Here is a 20,730-nt window from a genome sequence, read left to right as displayed (position 1 = left end):
ACAATTCACGTCCAAAGTACCGTGACTAGAAGGGGGTTGTTAGAGAGAAGCAATTTCCCGCCAAAACGTTTCTGAACCTAAGATTGCACTCCCATTACACCCCCCCCCCCTCCCACCCTTAACCCCCTACTTCCCAATCAAAAATTCCTGGGTCCGCCCCTGGGAAAGATGACTGATTGTAAGGTTATTAAAGGTACTCAGTAAGAGGTAAAAAGAAATGGTGTGTTATCATTGTTGAAGAACAATGTCATACAAAGATGATTCAATATGTAACATCAGCATAGTTTTTACCTGTCTTCTTATTTACAGCAATAAAGATAATTAAAGACGTAATATAGCACTAACTTTAAATATCTATCAGATTTTCATAATCTACGTTAATTGACAATTATTCCACTCGCGCTTGTTGGATATATAAACAATAGCCTTCATTTGGTACGAAAACATGCACGGATATTTGTCCGCGGACATTGTCTGTTCCGAGTAGCGAACAGTTGAACTGTGAGCCTCGAGGAACAGATAATGTCCAAAACGAGAAGGGTTGGGAGAATTCGAGACAGTTATGCAAACCCGAGACGCAGTCGAGGGTTTACATAACTTTCGAGAATTCTCCCAACCCTCCGAGTGTTTAGATGAGGTCATGTAAACACGGAGGAAGTGCTCTATTGCTTTTCTAAAATAATTCTCAAAAATACGCGCGAATCTAAAACGTCACAACCGTGGTTACATACTCTCACCTAAACACACAAACCGACCAATAAGAGCGCGCGTAATAGCTCAGTTATTTTATGAATAAGAAGAGCGATTACGCTTTTGTGGTTTTGAGGTTGGTAGTGATAAAAGGAGGGTTTCACGGCCCGGCGCATGTGCAAGCTGCAACGTTAATTATTAAATTTCATTACTCTTTAAAAAAATCGGAAGCTTGCCGATGACTCTTGCGGGAAAGTTGCCTCTGAAAATTTCTCATTCAGTCGCATAAACGTGACGATATTGGTGAGATTTATCATTAGTATTCCTTTTTGTATGTTCCGACTCTATGCATTAATTTCATTTTCGTTTTTCGTGTCAACCACATGTATTTCAGTAATCACAGACTATAATTTTGTAAAAACAGAATGATAGCCTTTTTGTAGCCATACAGTTACACGAGAGTTGTCAGAATTACTGATACCGAAAATTCACGAAAAATGCCAACGGATTTGCTCAGAAAATGTCGAATTCAGTATTGAACATCAAATTTGTTGTTTGGCCCGAAAGTTTTATTCTGGACTGAACACACGAGTCATTTACTCGTATCTGATTGGCTTATAAACAATAGAATTGTGTGGACTACGTTATTTAGGTCTTAGTTTTTGAGATTCGGAGGGGGTCTTAGGTCTTAGTTTTTTGAGATTTGGAGGAGGTCTTTGTCTTAGTTTTTGAGATTCGGAGGGGGTCTCAGGTCTTAGTTTTTGAGATTCGGAGGGGGTCTTAGGTCTTAGTTTCTTGAGATTTGGAGGAGGTCTTTGTCTTAGTTTTTGAGATTCGGAGGGGGTCTTAGGTCTTAGTTTTTTGAAATTTGGAAGAGGTCTTTGTCTTAGTTTTTGAGATTCGGAGGGAGTCTTAGGTCTTTCTCTCTTTTGAGACACCCGCTAGGGACCGCGCTTTTAAGTAGACTCTCCCACATTTCCCCTTTCCCTGCCATAATAACTTAACGAATTTGATCTACATCTCATGGCAAACGGTACTGTATCGATTGGCTGAGAAAGATGTACCACACAGTACCCTACAGTTTTTAATGACTATCACAATGAAAGCTCTTACACTGTACACCTAAAGCCCTGGGTTTTTTCGTGAATCCAACTATCTGATAATTTAATAATACTAAGTGATAACTAGGTTGTGACATGCCTACTCATTTGTTAAATTCAGTCAGGATATCTCATTCATGCAAGCATCTGATTGATTATTCAAGTTATTACATGAGGCTGAAATGGCTTCATATGAACCGCAACAGCCTACAACTTTCTAAAATGGATATTTTAATTTAAAAGCACTTGAAATACTTCAGGACACAATCACCCTTCTTTACTGTCCCTTTAGTTACTATCACAACGTTTTTCAAACGCGTGATTATTGAACCAGTCAGAAAAAAGTCCAAATACATTTCATAAATAAGGATCCTAACTCACACAATGAACTTATTATTTGCTGTAGAATCTGTCATTGTGCGGCGCTAATATATCAACTAGTGAATGAAAAAATGAGCGAAAAGAGCTGTCACACTCATAAAGGTGGCGATGAATGACGCAACATAAGAGGAACCTTTATTTGTTGGCGCAGTGTTTGCAAGAACGTTGCCTACGGATCCAGACCCTCCTATGATCCCGTTACATTTGTCTTCGAAACAGCAACTGGCCTCGCATTTCTTTATGGTCATTCCCGGATTAGTTATGTTGCAACTATCCCTCTTGGCTTTTTCACACATAGCCTAAAGTTCAGATAACACAGTGATATTCAATAGGGGAATATGATAACTGATTCGTGAAACAAACATTATCTTGGCTTATCAGTAACAAAGGAGTGTCAAATCGTTAGTAACAATACGAGGAGGCAGTTAAACCAGGGAAATCTAGAATTCAAGACTTGTTCCCTAAATTAAACCATTCTAAAATGTATTTAAAACTTGACTGAACTCAGATTTCCTTCATCGTACAAGCCATTGTATTCATAGTCAGAGTTTGCTCCGCCATGGACGTTTCTATGCTAATTTTGATGCATGCGTCGTACAACCCTTTAGGCAAACCTAAGGTATCACAGTCAGTGATATTTATATTTCCTGAAGTACACATGGTCTCTGGTGGCTGTGAAGTGCATTGGTAGCAGCTTATGGCCAGAACTAAATCAAAAGAAAAAAGAAAAAGGAAACTATTATCTAGTGGACTAATCATAGCGTTTATTTTCTCATGTCTTTCTCTTATCGTTGAACGCGATAAAATAAGAGAGAAAGGAGACCATGGTCATGTTAGGAATCATCCTTGGGGACTCAGGGACAGCTAGTCTGGACGACGCGATATTTTTCGTGCGAAAGTCTACATCAAGAGCGGAAGAGCCCCTGCGCACTTACTCTTACCGAACAAGTTCCAGAAGTGTTTGAATTCCTTCTCGCTGATTGGCCAGAAATTTTTTTTTTCTCTAAATTCAGTCGGACGAACTCAGTTGAGTCGAACGTCGAAATTATCATGAACTTTTTTCGTCTCATGTGACGTTCGACGTTTGACTTGGCCTAAGATAGATGCGATCGTTCCAGAAAAAGTTGAGCGATTGAGCTCATTTTCTTAACACGGTACCAGTTTCCTAATGAAGGACGCGATCGTTTGAATCAAAACATCCACGCACTGCATTCTGGTACATTTCCCATCGCAACGTTTTTGAAACAAAATAACCGTAAAAACATGAAACATTTACGCAGCATGAAGGTACGAACTCGATCTAAGTTAATTAGCGCTGGGAAGGTATAGGCAGCTGAAATTCAGACTATTAGAAAAAAATCGGCCAGGCTATGCTTATTTACAAGTACAGCGTAATGTCTTTCATTCAGGAGCCCGATTAATTGCACATATGAAGAAGATCATAAACTCCCATATTACCGCAACCGAAACTGATCTATTTTAGCGAAAGTAGTGACAACATTCGCTAAGATAGATCTCGATTGCGATCATGCGGAAATCACTCCTCAGAACAGACAACGCGCTGGCTTTTGGGGGGACAGGGAGGGGAAAATGGCAGGCGTTATTTCAAACTCGTAGTCAACCTAGAGGGATTTTGTTTTTCATTGATTTGCATAATTATTCATCGGTTGGGCGACAATTGAGCGAGAACACTTCATCTGGTTTCTAAATTGCCAATGAAAATTTCGTTTCTTCGAATTAATAAAAATATACTGAGAAATTATTTGTTAATAAGCATATTAAATAGCTCCATAAAGTCACCACCACAAAGAAATTTTTGAATAATTACTCTTTGCTTCAATTTAAAATAGTTTAATTATTCATTTATTCTGATGAACAATTCTTTTGGACTGAGCAGCTGAAAATATTAACATCAAGATTTAGAAAATATTTGAAACCATGCAACGTAAATCGTATTCTTCTAGATCCGATGCGCACGAGAGACAAGTTAATTTTATATTTACTAGACATGGTGACGGTTTGCTTTGAGTGATAAAAAACACAGATTAAGTAACCAATTTTGAAAATTTTCAACAACATAGGCCTGCTTTCATCTGAATCATGTCTTCCTTCAGATATTGATAACAGGAGTTTAGTACCGAGATTCAATCGGAAATATGATTCTGTTTAGCTTCATAGGCTAAAAGCTTTTTATACCCTGATTCATTTTTCTCAACCTAAAAGTATGAACCAATTCTTTTATAACATAGCGCTAACAACCTGGGCGCTAAAACATGTTTTATTTGTGATTGACTACAAAGTTCTCACATTACACGGTGACACGGTGGATGAAAATAGAGAATCCTATTGGCGGGTTAAAACATGCCACGATCAGTTGGGCGACAATTGAGCAAGAACACTTCATCTGGTTTCTAAAACTGCCAATGAAAAATTTGCTTCTTCGAATTAATGAAAATGTAGAAATTATTTGTTAAGTATAATGCCTCCATGAGGTCACAACCACAAAACATTTTTTAATAATTAATCTGTGCTCTAATTTAAAATATCTTCATTCTTCATTTATTCTGATGAACAATTCCTTTGTACTGAATATGTTAACTTCAAAATTTAACGGAAATATTGAAAACCCCTGGTAGATTGTATCGTTTTAAATCCGAAACGCAAGAGAAACGGTTTAATTTCAAATTCAGTGGATACGGTGAAGTGACAGTTTGATTCGAGTAATAAAAAAAAAACAGACTAAGTAATTAATTTTAAAACAGCAACATTTTCCTTTTTCTCCCAAACAACAATGACCTGCTTTCATCTGATTCATGTGTTCTTTCAGATATCGATGACAGGAGTTTACTACTGAGATTCAATCGGAAATATGATTCTGTTTAGCTTTATAGGCTAAAAACTTTTTGTACCCTTAAATAATGGGTGCAGGATATTGCCTGAAGCAGCTTTTTTATGATTGCTGCTCACTGACAAAACTTCTCGTCTTGCCACTGCGGAACCGATCGTAACTTTTAATCACTTTTCTTAGCCTCTTCGAAAAGAATTACTATTTGTCACTCTAAGCCATCATGGTTGATTATTTTTGCGCTCACTCAAGACGATTGCTGTAGCAAGACCCAAAGCTCGGTCTTTGCAGAAGAAATTGCGACAAGAAATTTGTGTTCCGCGCGCTTGTTGAACTAGAGGACAAATAATTTACCGCTTGGCAAAGCGAACAGCGCAAAAATGCACAGGAAGGAGCTGACCATCTTGAAATACAGCAAATGTTGGAGTCTCCGGAACTGCGGATTTCTTTATAAAACAGCGCCCTTCGGCTCTGAGACAAAAGCTGAACTGAATTCATCAAATCAACTATGCCACCCATTTTACAGATGTAGTTTCCGAAGATTTCCGAACATCGCCGAATGAGCGAGTGATATTTCCGAAAGTGCGAGACCAGCAGGGCCATTTGTGTCACTCAGTTTCTTGATTTAGTTCATGCGTCTTAATGGAATACGCGTAGTAAAACATGGAATTTCTTAGTGCTTGAATTATGCAACCTGTCTGGGTACCTACATGCTTCGAGGTATTTTGCGACATTTAAACCCGTGATAATGCAATATATTCGATGTTTTATCAGTTTAATTAATTCAAAGCCCGTATCACTCGTGTATCTTCTTGTGACTTGAAGTTAATTCTTGCGGTTGCTTCTAGTTTTTGATTAGCAACATAAAAATCTTTCCTCTTTTGACTTAACGATAAGTATTTTACTACTCTGCTAAAGGGATAATTGCCACGAACAGAACACGAACTTCGGGAAATACTACTCTTTGGTTCCGGCTAAGAAAGTCTTTAATAATCGATGGCTACTTCGATTCGTAACAAAAAAAAAATACACGGGATTCAACTTCAGATCAAAGTCAGGCTATTTAACAATTAGACCCGTAGACCTTGCCGGCTACGGGTCAATAGCCCATGAGGCGAAGCCGAATGGGCTATTCACCCGTGGCCCTTGAGGGCGAAGGGTCTAATTGTTTTAGTATCAACCAACTAGTCGGACAGAAAAGGTAATGATAAAGTTAGCAAATGCAAGTTGAAGAAATATTTATTTGGGAATAAAACGAAAGAAAACGTCACGCTCGATGGCGCCAATTTCGCTACTCGATGACTATTACTAATAGTCCCCTAGTAGCGTAGCCAATCAAAATGCAGGATTTGCATTAGTCCACTAGTTGGGTGATACTAATACCAAATATTGACTCATGCCCCGTCCACACTACGCCGGAGAAATTTGAAAGGTAGCTTTATTTCTACGGTTACGCCCACCGTCCACACTAATTCGACACGAAAATTGAGATTTTCGAAAAACACACTCCAAGCCGGCCTTGTGTTTAGTGTGGACGGAGAGCATTTAGAAAACGGAGCTTTTCGAAAACTATGACATTACGATAATCTTGTGATTTCCCTGACCGAGGTTTCCTCAAATACAAATCCAAAATGACCGGTGATTGTTGCGTTTTTAAATTTCTCCGGCGTAGTGTGGTCGGAAAACACTCGTCACGTTTTCAGAGTGAAAACGCCGTTTTCAAATTTCTCCGGCGTATTGTGGACGAGGCCTCAGTCATAGAGTGGCGCCCATTTGCAGACTTGCCCGCAAGTCCAGCTGCGAAAGTTATGCTCGGTAAGCGATAAATTTCTGCAGCGCTTTTGGTACATAGAGCTCAAGGTAGAGGAGCGCAACGAGAAGTGAACGACTTTTCGAATTGAATCGGCGTGAATTAGCCTCCTTAGTGGTATATAGCTCTTAGCTCATTTGCACGGATCACCGTAATAAAACCTTGGCCTGGGACATTGTGTTGTGTTCTTAGGCAAGACACTTTACTCTCACAGTGCCTCTCTCCACCCAGGTGTATAACTGGGTACCGGCGAATTTAATCCTGGGGGGTACCCTGCGATAGACTAGCATCCCATCCAAGGGGGAGTGGAAACACTCCTGGTCGCTTCATGTTACAGAAACCGGGAAAAGTTCCGGCCTATAAGCCACTTGGCTCGTATGTAGACTTTATTTTTACCTTACCGAAGCAAAACAGAAATACCAGATTCTATCGCTGTAGAGAATTTAACCAGCTATAACTGGGGTAAAAAAGGTAAAGTCTGGTCTATTACTGAACAGACGCACGACAACATGGAATCTATTTGTTAAATAAATAGTGAGTAGCGTAGCCAATCAGAGAACGGCGTTCGTGATAGAATGCCAGCAGAGATTTTGTAGTCTAATTGTTAGACCATGTATATTAAATCCTGCCCAGGGGCCCGTTTCTCGAAAGCCCCGGAAACTTTTCAGGCCTGTAAAGCCATTTTTAGATAATCTGTATCTAAAAACAGAGAGGTGTATACGCCTGAAACTCCTTGTATGAAGAGTACCTCTGTTCACATTAAGAATATATGAATAAAACAGTTCTGTAGTCATAAGGTTTGAAATTTTACTACGGCTTTCCGGGTGCGAGAACTTTTCGGGACCTTCGAGAAACGGGCCCCTGCAGGATCGGCGGAATGTTCCTGAACACTCTTAAAAATTTAACCCTAACTACATACAATTAAGCTTACGCTTAATTGCACGTCTGTTTTCATTTATCATTTATTCATAATTTCGCGTAGGCTTTGAAATTGTTGATTGCAGTTGTACTGCTTATTGATAACTTTCTTTCATCATTCCTCATTCCAGGTGTCCATATCGGGAGTTATTTTGCTTACACAAGCCAACATATCAAGTTTTAGCCTCTTTCGCAGACGCTCTTAGGGCTCATCATGCGTTCCGAGAACGGAACACGTGACGAGCCCTAAGAGCGTCTGCGTGGGAGGCTAATCAAGACTCCGCTTGTGGTTAGTGCAGGTTGCACAGGGGCTGGTACGCTTTCCCAAGCTAAAAATTATTGGCCTGAATGTTCGGCGCTGGTTGCCCTATAGAGTGTGTTCATTGTCACGCAATAAAAAGTAAAGTCAAAAACCATTCAAGGGATAAAGTCAAGAAATTGTGATGTTATAGACGATAAATAAAGAAGACAGTTCTCTAAGTTTAAGGTGTGTGCGTTGTCCCAAAGTTGAGATATTCGTCGAAATGTTCCGCGCAAAATTATAGAGCCTAGTATGGAGCCGCCCTAACCCAAATGTGATTCGTGCGATCCGGATCGGTTACACCACACCAACTTCACCAACGCATAGAAGAGCATAAAGCCTCGGTCATTGGCAAGCATATGAAAGAAGTCCACGGTGTAGCTTTCACTGACCTAGCGGAAATGTTTTCCGTTCTTAAGAAATGCCGAGGAAAACTGGACTGCCTCATTCAAGAAATGCTAACGCGCAGTCAGACTCAATACGTGCAAAAGTATTTACTTTTACCGCACGCACTGTCACGTCAAACACCAATGACAACGAAACACTTATTATTCTAATGTACTCTATCACCTTTATTCGTATTTAATCTCGAAACTACAGCTAACACCTCTACATGATAATGGCGTCAAGATGACTGCGAAACGTCGTAGTTTATTGTAATATTCATTATCAAATGCATTTCGAAATGTTCTCTCGTTAATATTTACTACATGTTATTTTTAGAACTTACTCTGATAAAATCGGTACCCAGGGATTTTATGTTGCACGATATTTTTATTCGCATGTGATATTTATGAACCAAAGACCTCCATCGATGTAAAAAAAAATGCTCCCTTCCTCCAAAGGTCTTTCACAACTGAACATATTTCTCGTCAAAAAAAGGCGCAACGCTGTGACGACGGTACAGAGTGAAGTAACAGAGTGACGGAACAGCACCCTGCCTGTTTCCAATAAGTTCCTCAACCCGTAAAATTCAAAAAAGCAAAAAGGACAAAACGCACACACAAGTACGAAGTGCAGACCTACTTCTTTGTAACCAACGCGGCCGAGACCAAGTCACATGATTACCACGTGACATGAAAGCTAAGCTTCCTCGTTTCCAGTTCCAACTCCTCGAACTGGTACTTTCTGTCAAAGCTTGTTTGGTCATGGCGAACAGATTTTTGGCCCTCATTCTCCTGTTTTGGGGCAGCTTTTCTGTCACAGTGAATGGAAAATGCCCTTGTGAAGATCAGTCTTTATGTGAACCAATCGCAAGACCTCCGGGAAAAGAATTTCTTATGTTTTCCACTAAACCTAATGTGTGGAGAAAATACGACTGGACGAAAGTGACAACGATCGCTCTGTTCAGACCTTGGGACGACGAACTGATGTGTGAAGCACACAAAAGGGTAAGAAATCAATTGATTTATTTATCCGTTATCTTGTTAATTTTATTTGCAGGGCTACTATTGTGGTGTAGAGCCACAAAAAGCATTCTTTCAAAACTCGAGCGAAATCTCGTCATATCCTTTCTTGGGACGCGCGATGACAATTTCTGACTTCATTTCTTTGGAATTTACAAGAAACGAAATGTTATTGTTATGTTCTCACCGTGACAACTTCAAATGCGTCAGCCAAAGACTGGATGCTTCATTTAAGAATAATCCTATCACTTTTCGTAATTTTAAAATCATGTGATGTCGTAGTTGAATTAAGCTTAACATACAAATAAGCTTTACTTACACAATGATTGATTGATTCTACTCGATCAGTCTTAATTTGTACAGTAAATATCTTGATTACTTGATTGAGTTGGAAGGCAATCGTAAAAACACTCGACAATTTGGCGCTTTGCATGTTAAATATTTTCCTTGCCGCAGATTTCTCAGTGACATTACCTAATGAAATATGAAACTAAAGATAATCAAATTTCTGATACTTGATATTATTTTACCGGAAGTTTCCTCTCAGTCATCACGGTTAACTTTATAGAAATGTTTTTGATTTTCGAATTCCTTATTTTGTGTGAGAATTCATTTATTTTTGCTCTTTTTCTCATGTGATTATAGGAATTTCTCCACAAAGTGTCTTCATTCTGTCAGGACAAACAAAAATGTTTTCTTTCATTATTTCATTATTTTGCATTATGAGAAGAAAACCAACAATTTTTACAGGCTAAAAATTTGTACAGGTCAAAATTCTTTTCATTGTGTCAGTGCTGCGCTGGTTGTTAATTTATAAAAAGTACAGTCCTGGCCAAAAGTCCTTGGGACACTTGACAAAATGCCAACTGGTGACCCATTATTTTGAAGTGGGAAGCCATTATTGAATTTTGCGAACCCCCCTCCCCTTCCCCCTCCACAAAGCAATGTCTACTTTGAATGAATCAACATCAACATTGTGTTGGGGGTGGGAAGGGGGAGGTGGACATGGACAGAAAGACCATATGTTGGCAAAAGTTTAAAGTGTCCAAGGACTTTTTATCAGGATTGTAGTGGTAGTTCGTGACTGATTTCATTTTTAATTGTAAATATGTACTTTTTGTAGATTTTTGTTGCTATTTTTATTTTGTGACATGTCTGTAAAGTAGCTATTTAGCTATGCACATTTGACCACATGAAATAAAGGTTATCATTATCATAGTTCACATTTCATTGTTGCCGTCCAGGATATTTGTATATTCTGTTTGTAATAGCTGATGAGGGATTGTTTACACCTGTTCAAATCAGTAAATCTGTGCTGCCTCGAGTGGCACAAGAAGGCAATGGGAGGTGTCTGAAAAGAAACAAGATGCATCTTGAGAGAAACATTATGATTAGTTTGAGAAAAACCTCTTCATTCCAAGTTTCACATCTGTCTTTCTTGCTGCAATATTATTTTGCTATTGTTTTGATAATCAAAGTTGAACATGAGTTCCTGAACTTTGTAAACTCAGCTGTAACTATTCTCATCGAGTTGGTAAATCTTCTAGTTGGTACATGAATGTGACTTGGTTATACATTTTTGGCAGAAATTGTGTCATTTTAATATAATTGCTATTTTGAGCCCCAAGTTCAGCAGGCCAAAATTGAAACTTGATCAGCGCTGCAGGTGAAAGTGACAAATACTCCTCCTATCAAGCACTAATCTTACCAATTACACTGACAACTGAACATGCAACTTTCATTTTCCTTTTGCAGGGTGTTCGAGTTGTCTTGGCTGCCAACTTTCCCACAGAAAAGCTGAGTAGTAAAGAAGTAAGAACCAAATGGATACACAACTTGACTCAAGAAGCTCTAGCTCGCCATGCTGATGGAGTGAATATCGATATTGAGTCGCCAATAGCCAAGAGGTCAAGAGAGGTTACATTACTGACAAAACTAGTGAACGAAACAGCAACAGCTTTCCGTTCAGCAATAAAGAATTCTCAGGTATACAGTGTATGAGCCACCAATAAGTTAAAAAAAAACTATTCAGACATAATCATTTTCATTTCACTGTATTCACCCACTTTAGAAGAGTCATGGACTACAAAACTTGTTAATTGTATGTGTGGGGTTGGAGGGATGTTAAGGAGCTGGTCTGTAAAAAGCCATGCTGTCCAGTACCGTCATTCATTCAGTGCATGCATATACAAGTCAATTGACTTAATTATTAAATATCATTGTTTGAGGAAGTTTTTACTATTTCAAGAAAACCCAATCAAAGGTAAATCTGTGTCAGGCCTTATCCCAGTTTCTGTAGCATGTGACGAGCAGGAGAATTTCTACTCCTCTTTGGATGGGATACTGGTCCATCACAGGGTTACCCCCCAGCATAACATTCTGCGGTATCCATTTGTTCTCCTGGATGGAGAGAGGGACATGAGAGTTAAATGTCTTGCCCAAGAACACATCGTAGTAAGCCTGGCCCCTGCTCAAACCCAGACTGTTTGACCCCAGGGTACAGCATGCTAACTGTCAGTGGTAGATCTAGGAGAGGGGTCCAGGGGGGCCTGGGATGCTCCCCCCCCCCCCTCTTATCTTGGGTAAAAAAATTGTATAAGGAAGAAAAGCCAGCAGGGCAAGCAAACCCACCCCTTAGCTCAAGGTCTGAATCCCCCGCTGACCATTATCCCACTGTGCCTCCACATGATACAAAAACCCCAACCTAACACTAACACTAACCCTTAACCAAGCTTGATCATGCAGATAAGAAAATATGTAACTGCCATTATGTTATGCACATCAGTTGATGTCACTTTGTACTGCACTCAGTCTGTATATCATGGCGCCAAAATATTTCCAATCCAATTACCCTACTTACAGTCAATCAGAACCTGTGACAAACAAGTGCCCATCATTCATTCTTCTTGGTGCTTTGCTCGTGTCACATGCAACCACTTTTGACCAAGTTTGGGTGTTCAACATTTTTGGACTTAAAATGTTATCCAGCTTACTGATCGATATATTCATCAATATCTTTCAGGTGTCTTTCGACGTTGCCTGGTCTCCTGATTGTATTGATGGACGTTGTTATGATGCTGAAGCTCTTTCCAAGGTCGTTGATTTTCTTGTTGTCATGGCCTATGATGAACAGAGTCAGATCAAAACAGGAAATTGTGTTGCAAAGGCTAACTCGCCCTTGAAACAGACAAAAGCTGGTAAAGCATGTGAATTTATTTTCAATTCAGTTCTTGGCTAAATTTCTTTTATATAACTTTAAGCTGACAGAATCAACAACTCAAATCTGCCAATCAACATGGTTGATTTCCACTCCAACATTGGATTACTGGTAAAATGTATTGTAATATCGCAAATGAATGATTTTCTGTATTGAGCTTGCCTGGGACCATACTTTGGGTTATTGGCCTCTATAACATTGGAATTTATTAACTGTGGGGTGAAATAAAAGTTTTTGTTGTGGTTGTTTTGTTGTAGAAATGAGGTACAAAGCTAGTGATTTAACTTTAAAAATAGAGAATGTAGAACTTATGTAATTTTTTTCTCTTTGCCTCTTTTTAAGCTATTGGAGAATACTTAGCTCTTGGAATCAGACCAGAAAAACTGGTTCTTGGATTACCATGGTACGGTTATGACTACCCCTGTGTGGAACTTAATGAAAACATCTGCTCAATCAAGCGGGTGCCATTCCGTGGTGTGAATTGCAGTGATGCAGCTGGCCGGCAGGTTGAATATGCTGATATTCAGGACTTGATTCTCAGCAGAGATGCGAAGGCTCAGTGGGATGAAGATTCAGCTTCATTCTTTTTCAACTATGAAGACACTGTGGGTGGTAAACATCAGGTTTGGTTCGATAATGTGCAGAGTCTTAAACAAAAATATGAGTTTGCATCTGCTGAAAATTTGAATGGTGTTGCCATCTGGAATTCAGATTTGTTGGACTACAGTGACATCCTGAGGGCTCAACAGGAGACCAAGGCAATGTGGGATGCTTTGCAGCACTAACTTGCTTTTGAAATGTTGCTGAGACTTTAAGCTTCATGTAGGTGTAATTCTGCAAGACTAAGGTACTTCTTAAGGGTCGAAAATCTCCATGTGGATCTTTTTTTTTTCTGATTTTTTAATTTTAGTATCTGCATGTTGCACACGGTTTGCACATTTGGACATGCTGCTTAGTCCATTGTCTTTGACAAATGTGATGCACACCATATTACATGTATGCCTATGTCTTAATAAGATGAACTGCTAAATTTCAGTAGACACTTGCATGAGGATTTAAGAGGTTCTTCTCTCTTTTGCTTTCTGTTGAAGTCTTTTGCAAGGCGTAAATTTAGGTACATGCATGTAGATGCACCAAAAAAAGGAATCTCTAAGAGATGAGCAGTGTTTTGTTATGGTAGTCATCAGGTAATTATTTTGATGCAAATTTTAATCTCTGACACTCATGTGCAGCTAAATATAGCATATTATTTAGCATTGCCCTATAAGTCAGCCATGCACATAGCAGTTGACAATCTCATAATTTTGAAAAACTTGAAACGGTCGCACACCAGAGTTTTTGTTTATCAAGTCTGCCTTGCATTTAGAACAAGTCTTGGTCTGAACCCACTGGTCCCTAAGCTTTAAATATACATAGCATAGAAATCTTTCCCTTGGTGATATTTGGCAGTGATTTTTATTGCAGTTGGTTGTTTCTGTCCAAAATTACATATTAATAGTGTATTTTTTAAAATGCCATAAAGTATACAATAATATATATTAGTTTATTACTACCAAAAAATGAATAAATAGAAGATAAACAAACAGCTAAGAAATAAATATATATTTTTCAAATGTTACATTCAACATTGTACTATTTTGAGATCTGTACGGTGTATTATGAAAAGCAATAAACATTGATTTTCAATAGAGAAAGTTGATGAGGCTATCAGACAGTATTAATATGATTGTGATAAACATATGAAAGGTTTCACCACCCCTCCCAGATGCAAAGTTTAATTTGTAGTTAAAAAGAACAGTCCATTTCCTTAGCTTGAATCATCCAATAACCCTGTATGGGTTAGTGACTGCCACTCCGCCTTTATGGTAACCATGATCATGAGACTTTTATTCCCCTCGGAGCATCAGAGGTGCAGTTACAAAAGGGTGACTGTGCCTCAGACTATAGCGAAGCATAACACAGCTTGAGAGGATAGCCTTTTTCTAATATTGTGTTGGCAGGGCCTTAAGTTTCGATCTCTGCATTTAATGGCTCCCTAGTCGAGTCTTCATCAATAATGGTGCAACCTTACCAGTCATGGAGGTGCCGGAGAACTGCAAACATAGAATCTGTCTTGGTGAGGCCAAGAAAATCTTGTGAAATAGAGTTTGGTGGAGAGCGAAGTGAATGCCCTATGCCCCCACCCCTTGCCACCCTTACCCCCTCACCCCCCGCTGAGGATTGAAGATAGCAAAGAGAGTCCCAGTTAGCCCCACTGCCTATGTGACTTTTGGTTTGATGGTACCAATTCATTTTCTTGGGAGGAGAAAGGCACTGTGAGAAATGATTGCTGTTGGGTCCAAAATGCTAAAGAACCATTATAACAACATGCCTTCCACTCTCACTACCCCTGAAAGTACTATATAAATGGGTACTCATATAGCCCGAGTGTCAGGTTTTTCCAAAGTACAGGGGGAGGAAAGGTTCTCCCCTCTCACTTCCCTTTAGGAAGGCTTGATAATCAGGCTAGCACCAGTAATGTGAAGGAAACAAGTCTGGTAAATAAGTGCAGGGGAAAGAACTTGGTGGGGTGGAACAACAATATCCAAGTCTTGTCCTTTACAGAAACCAGTCAGGGAAAACTCAGAACTCGCTGCTATACACAAGTCAAGCCAATAAAAGTTTCAATAATTATTGTCTCGGATATTAGACAGTACTACAACAAGAAGATAATTTAAGGAAGTTTTATTTTCATTAACATGTGCTAACCCAAAACCAGACTTGGATTTAAAAAGAAAGATATCAAGCCTATCATATAAGAAATTGAATCATCTGTATGTTATTTCACATGATGTCATAACCGGTTAAGTTCAATTACCTTTGTTGACGACATATCTATGTTTGATAAAATGTTCCTGGTAATCATTTCTTAACTCTAAGGAATAAACATCACTGTAACAACAGATTTTGTAATTTTACAAAACTGCAAGACTACATTGTAAAGTTCCTACTTCAATTCATTAAATAATAAATAATTTATTCAATTCATATTCATTGTCTATTTTCAAGAATAAACAATTACATTTTACCTAGGGATATAAATAAATTGTTTCCAAGTGCATAAATAAATAGTTAACCACCACTGTACAGAACCATTATCAACAAAAGCTGTAAAATATTTGTCACTAATATTCTCAAACTTTATCTTTTTTTTTCAATTTTTTGACTAGTTCGTTACCAGATATTTACCAAGCAGTAAAAATTGCTTTCCAAGCAAATTACTTCTGTTCGCCCATTGTTTAGTTCTGGTAGTTAACAGTGTATATGAAATTACCACACAGCAATAAAAATTTTTTTATTCTAATAAAAACTTTTACTGGCATTCAAAGCAAAACTTTTGTCGATCTGTAACACGGTTGCTGCATCATGTAGCAGGCTGCTACAGAGCTGTTCATACACTCCTCCAGTATTAATCTTGAACAAATTCAGTTCATTTATGAAATCATACATGTACACTTTGTACATTGGCCCCAATTTTTTTTCTTGCAAATGTCATTTTCTAGATAACTTAATATTGTGATTTTTCCATAAATATAGTATGAAGAAGTGCAAGTGCTCCGTATTTTTGTGAGGTCTTTAAACATTGCTCTCCTTTAAGTTTACAAGCCCCTCTGTGATTTCAGCCAATGATTTATCTCCACTCATGGCTGGGTCATCAGCGAGTGTCTTGGCCAGGCACTTTGTCACAGCTTCCATTTGTTTCATAACAAGGTGCATGGTACGCTCAGTAGTGTCTAGTCTCTTTTGCAGTTCCGTCAGATGCTTCTTAGCTGTTGGTAAAATGATACATATTTTAAAAATAGTGGTGGAATTCAGAAGGTCCAAATTTGCTTGTTTACAGAGTACTCTCTATACCCCCAAGAATTTACACACCTTTAATCTGGAAGTTACACTAAAGATTGTATGTTTTTTGTATTTATAAAAAAAATACATGTTTTTTTTCCAGCACACACAAATTTTATCTGGATAACATTATTTCTTTTACATTGGATAGATGAAATCAAATTTGTCAATTTTTTTTTTTTTTTTATGGAAATCTTAATTGATTTGGGTTTGACAAAAATCTGAGACCCCTTGAGGTGACAAACAGCAAACTTGGAACACCTGCACTCATTACTGAGGGTTTATTGACACACTCTTAAGTTTCCCCAGTGTCACAGACAGCTTCCCTACCTGGCTCTACTCCTGATGCCTTACTCTGGATGGTGTGCAATTGCCGTAGACGATAACCTACTCCATCGCACACAGATAGCAGGTCTTCCAGTTGGGTTTCAGTGTTAATTGACTTTTTAATAGCATCAAGGGCAACGACATGCGGGCAATCAGGGTAGAATTCTTTGTGACCCTCCAAAGGATCATCTCCGGGTTTCCACTTTTTAAGGGTGCCCTGACACTTGTAGCATTTTACTATATCATCCATTCCAGTAAACACAAACCCTGCCCTGGCTAGCTCAAACACATTAACAGAGCTTGTTGCAGGCCAATACGTGTATGTCCGCACGCGGTTTCCCGTTGCTGACAGATCTGATAGGTTGGCAGGTGGGACAGTGTTGTCAATGTTTTCAGATTTTGCAACATGGTTTGTGGTATGCACTGAAAGGGGAAGGTGGAATTTTTCAAAGTCAATTTACCCCTGACCAGTAGTATATTTTCATTTACACAATTTTATATGCCAATTAGTTATGAATGTTAAAATCTTTAGTTAGTACTATTAATGAAGGAAAGTAATGATGTCTGCTTATGGCAAGAGGACTGAAACACTGGAAAATGTGAAGGTTAAAATTTATGTGACATTCAAAATTACTCAACATAGGTGTGTGAGGTTAAAATTATTAATAGTAGAGTATAATTAAAAGAAAATTAGTAGGAGTGACTCAGACAAACAAACTTATGACAGTATTTAAATGTTATAACTGATTAGAGAAAAGCCATACATTCTCCCTGCTACCCACAACTGACTAGAAAGCAGATTCCAGATAAAGAAAATCTAGCTATAGACAGAAGATTCAGAAGCCACCATGACAAACCATTCAACTTACGCTTGTAATGTTTAAATGTAATGTGACACATTTTAAATTAATTTTAATGAAATTGTATGAGTTAACAGAATTAGAAGATGCACTGAGAAAACAATGAAGATGGAAGATGCATTGCAACACAATGCATTGAGAAGATTAAGTAAACAATTGAAGGCAGGTATACACCCAGATACCAAATTTCATTTTCAAGCCCACTGATGTGCATACCACAAACCACTGAGCAATGTTTAAAACACAATTTGCATGTCACTGGCTTACAATAAATATAAAAAAACAAACAAGGAAAACAGACTGACAAGTCCCAATTTTAAATTTATCTGAGATTTGACAATTTTTAGAAAACATTCTTTAAAAACAGACTAAAATTAAAATTTATTTTGGGTCACTAACACATTGAAATAATGTGCTGAGGAAGTTTTGCTACTTTTAGAGGCAAGATAAACCCAACTGGACAAAACGCTGCCAACTGGTGCCATGATTTATATTCTCATGAATAGCAGGGGGAATGCAGGCTGTGCGAATTAAGAGGCAACTCAAAAACACAATCATGTTAATCAACTCTGCTTTCGAATATTCATTACTATAAATACAGTACATAATACTATTGACAGAATTGCTTATTAGCTAATATTAGTCAGTTCAACTTTATCACAGCCTTCCTTCAACATGTGCCACAAATCAACTGACTGTGTGCTTATTGAGTTGTTCTACATGTGGCAGCTACTATATGTAACTCAAGAAGTGTGAGATTAGCAATTGATTATGCACCATGTTCTTCCATAATGCAGTTACCAGCAAATAAGGCCTTGGTCATGTGAAATGGAGCAGCCACAAAACTTTGAACCTCATACCCCAGGGCCAACCCTGAATTCATTGTTATTTTTTAATTAATAGTAATAAACATTTTGTGGTGATATTTTTGGTTTCAATTGGGATATTTATATTCCTTGAGTAGAGTCAACTGCAGGCATCTCAGTCTACAGGACGTTACTTTTAGTAGTGAATGTGAGACAGATGTATCCTTTACTACTGCAGTGATACAGTCTTAAAAAATACTTGTGCAGTTCTGGAAAAAAACAATACCCAACCCAAGGAAGGCCACTGACAATTCCAAGGGGATTTGGGGAGGGAGGGGTTTAAAAGCAAAAATTTCAAAAGAAAGCTGTAATTTTTAGAGTGTGGGGGAGGAGGTTGAAACCAAAAACCTTCCATGGGGGATATTGACATTTCCAGTGCATGCCAGTTTTATAAGGCTGAAAATAGCATCTGTAAACAAATTCAACTGGATACTTTTAATAACAAAAAAAAGGATTATAAAAACTACCTTCCTCCTCTGTCATAAAAGTCTGATCTTTTTTCTTTTGTTCTTCTGCAAGCTTCTTAAGCCGACGTCGTCTCTGTTATATAAAAAAAATACTTCAGCCTTCTGATTACATTAATTTTTTTCAACCTTCCTGTTCATTTTGTAATGTCTTCATGATTGAAGAATGTACCTGAGAAATTACAAGTTGTATAGTGTTTTGCATTTAATAATTACATTTTTTAAAGATCTTTATGGAAAAACATTAACAGACATTTGTGTGAACTTTGTACTCAAACTAATTTTAAAATATTCCAAAACCATAGGTAGTATTCAGGTACCTGTTAAAAATCCCAGAAACACAAACAAAACATGTAACCAAGGTGTGGCTTGTAAATTCAGGTTACTACTAAATTATTCACTGAAAATTTACATTTGCAATACAGAGGGAAATAAGGGTTCTTGTATGAAGCAAAACATATTGAACAATGTTTGGACATTTCTTGAACTCTCCAATTCCAACTTTTTAACTCAAGTGGTAAAGTAAACTCTTTGATTAGACGCAAGATGAAATTCCTGCCCAGAGTTTCACAACCCACCCCACCCTAGGTACACATCTGTCTCAAAATAACAGCTTACAACAATTTGCTGCTTGTAAACATTATATTGAAACCAAACAATCCTTCCAGTTGTATCTGGCAAGTAATCTTTACCATATGGTTTCAGGAAAGGCATTTTTACCAAGAAAAAAAGAATCCTCATGTGGGAAGTTTAATTGACAACGCAGTGAAAATTGCGTTCACTGCTTTAAACAATCTTTAACAAAACGATTTGTGACAGGTGTCTGGCCTAAAAAAACTGTCATGCAAATAAATCGCGATTTAACCATTAGCGGTTTCGGAACGTTTTTGCAAGTCAACACAATAAACTCAGATGCTTAATACTCTTGGAGAAAAAAAGACAATTTTCACTACTGAGCTAAATTGAGTTGCTGATTGGGAATAAACAAAAATTAAGCCTAAGTTAAGCTTAAGTTTGTTGAAATTCGATCTAAAAATTAGAAGCATGATCGAAGAAAACGTTTGAACTATAATACTCACCCTAAATAACTGCACGGCCAGGAACAAAGCAAACCCAGGGAGAACATATTTCCACGGAATGTGATAACCAAAAATGTGAAAATCCTTGATGAATTTCACGACGTTTGCCGCTATATCTGCGTGAGGTTTTATATGTTTTCCGTACGCCGATTTGATTTTCGGATAAAATATAGCTAAAACGACACCTAGTACAGCTAAAATCAGCAGCTTCGTTTTCAACTTCGCCATTCTTAAGTATTAAAAGGAAATTTTGACAGCTCGAAACTACACCAGCCTAAGTACCCCTCATCAACTGCAGGAATGAAACGGACTGTTGTCAAAGCTGTTGTTTACATTGCCGAGGACATGCGCGTTATGGAAGGCACGTGCACGTGCACGACTCGCCTTGATGCGACCAATGCGCATCGCGCTTTTAAACCACAGGAAGTCAAAACAGTGTGAAGTGGCTTAGCCTTTCTGCTGGGTGTCCAGTTATTGTTACGGACGCGATGCCAAGCCTAATACTTCAAAGAATATTATAAAACTTCTGAATTACACAATTCACAATTATTTCATACCAAAAATTACAAAGCAGTTTTTCCAAT

At 38.2% G+C, this 20,730-nt stretch overlaps 3 protein-coding genes across 3 annotated transcripts; 1 reads left to right on the top strand and 2 right to left on the bottom strand.

Annotated features, from left to right (window-relative positions):
* Positions 1-387: 387 nt before the first annotated feature.
* LOC145501791 (uncharacterized) lies at positions 388-5,494 on the bottom strand. The gene is made up of 3 exons (XM_081481182.1): positions 5,371-5,494; positions 2,679-2,878; positions 388-2,470 (listed from the first exon to the last, which is right to left on the bottom strand). The coding sequence occupies exons 1-3, from the start codon at positions 5,417-5,419 to the stop codon at positions 2,228-2,230; spliced, it is 492 nt and encodes a 163-aa protein (XP_081337308.1). The 5' UTR covers positions 5,420-5,494; the 3' UTR covers positions 388-2,227.
* Positions 5,495-9,036: 3,542 nt separating this feature from the next.
* On the top strand, positions 9,037-16,052 carry LOC145499662 (di-N-acetylchitobiase-like). Its single transcript, XM_081479179.1, has 4 exons — positions 9,037-9,436; positions 11,207-11,437; positions 12,474-12,648; positions 13,011-16,052. Exons 1-4 carry the CDS (start codon positions 9,122-9,124, stop codon positions 13,451-13,453), a joined length of 1,164 nt encoding a protein of 387 aa, XP_081335305.1. The 5' UTR covers positions 9,037-9,121; the 3' UTR covers positions 13,454-16,052.
* A 439-nt stretch (positions 16,053-16,491) lies between these two features.
* LOC145499663 (uncharacterized) lies at positions 16,492-20,730 on the bottom strand. Its single transcript, XM_081479180.1, has 3 exons — positions 20,147-20,730; positions 19,071-19,143; positions 16,492-17,300 (listed from the first exon to the last, which is right to left on the bottom strand). Exons 1-3 carry the CDS (start codon positions 20,372-20,374, stop codon positions 16,846-16,848), a joined length of 756 nt encoding a protein of 251 aa, XP_081335306.1. The 5' UTR covers positions 20,375-20,730; the 3' UTR covers positions 16,492-16,845.

Source organism: Orbicella franksi, chromosome 10 (assembly GCF_964199315.1).
Source record: "Orbicella franksi chromosome 10, jaOrbFran1.1, whole genome shotgun sequence".
Taxonomy (NCBI): Eukaryota; Metazoa; Cnidaria; class Anthozoa; order Scleractinia; family Merulinidae; genus Orbicella; species Orbicella franksi.
This window is presented reverse-complemented; position numbering and strand designations above follow the sequence as displayed.